The sequence below is a fragment of the Colobus angolensis genome, unplaced genomic scaffold, assembly GCF_000951035.1.
Source record: "Colobus angolensis palliatus isolate OR3802 unplaced genomic scaffold, Cang.pa_1.0 Scaffold93, whole genome shotgun sequence".
In the NCBI taxonomy this organism is placed as follows: domain Eukaryota; kingdom Metazoa; phylum Chordata; class Mammalia; order Primates; family Cercopithecidae; genus Colobus; species Colobus angolensis.
In genome coordinates this window covers 3,055,045-3,055,930 of record NW_012123265.1, presented here as the reverse complement: position 1 = coordinate 3,055,930, position 886 = coordinate 3,055,045, and the positions used below count along the sequence as shown (strand labels likewise).

Sequence of the window (886 nt, the reverse complement as noted above, 5' to 3'; positions counted from 1 at the left end):
CAAAACATCCAAATCATATCAAGCCCTCACCTCAGGCCAGGTTGCCCACTCAGAGTGGCACCCCAGGGTCACTGACCCCCACTTCCTTGGGTCAGTGATGTGGTCATCTTGAGATGAAGGCATGGGATTTCATGGAGGTCACCAAGTCAGGAGAGCTGGAATTTGAAAACAGTGGGTCGGGAAGGGCTGTCATATCATCCAGGCCTCTGCAGGGTACTCATCCAGCCCTGCGTCTGGCTCAGCCTGAGCATGAGGCATTGGGTCTAGGGGCTGGCCACCAGCTAGGCAGGGCTGTCCATGGAGGTTATATAGCACAGCCCTTTAGAGATTGGTTGTACTGAAGGGCAGGGATCTTATTCCACCTTCTGAAGCTTCTGTCCAACTAGTTATAAGGAGAATGGAGACAGCAGTGAGAGTGGAGTCCAGGGTCCTGGTTGGGGTGGCCTGTCTTCTCCTGACATGCGCTGCCACAGCCACTGATAAGACAAACCTGCTGGGCCTGCAGAGGGACTTGGTGTGGAAGAGTCAAGATTGAGACAGGACAGGGAGCAGAGGGCAGACCGCTCAGGAAAGAGTCCCGTTTGGAGGCTGACCAGGGGTTGTGCATTCTCTCTGGGCAGGCGCTCTGCTCTTGCTATATTTGTTTTTGTTGTTGTTGTTGTTGTTGTTGTTTGTTTGTTTGAGACAGAGTTTCACTCTTGTTGCCCAGGCTGGAGTGCAATGGCGTGATCTCGGCTCACTGCAACCTCCGCCTCCTGGATTCTAGCAATTCTCCTGCCTCAGCCTCTTGAGTAACTGGGATTACAGGCACCTGCCACCATGGCTGGCTAATTTTTGTATTTTTAGCAGAGATGGGGTTTCACCATGTTGGCCAGGCTGGTCTCAA

The 886-nt window shown here is 52.9% G+C and overlaps 1 protein-coding gene across 1 annotated transcript in view; it reads left to right on the top strand.

The window, feature by feature from the left end:
- Positions 1-397: 397 nt before the first annotated feature.
- The window catches only part of CES3 (carboxylesterase 3), a 13,630-nt gene continuing 13,141 nt past the window's right edge, over positions 398-886 (top strand). The window contains 1 exon segment of the mRNA XM_011932140.1: positions 398-514. Within this exon segment, the coding sequence (XP_011787530.1) occupies positions 398-514 (117 nt within the window).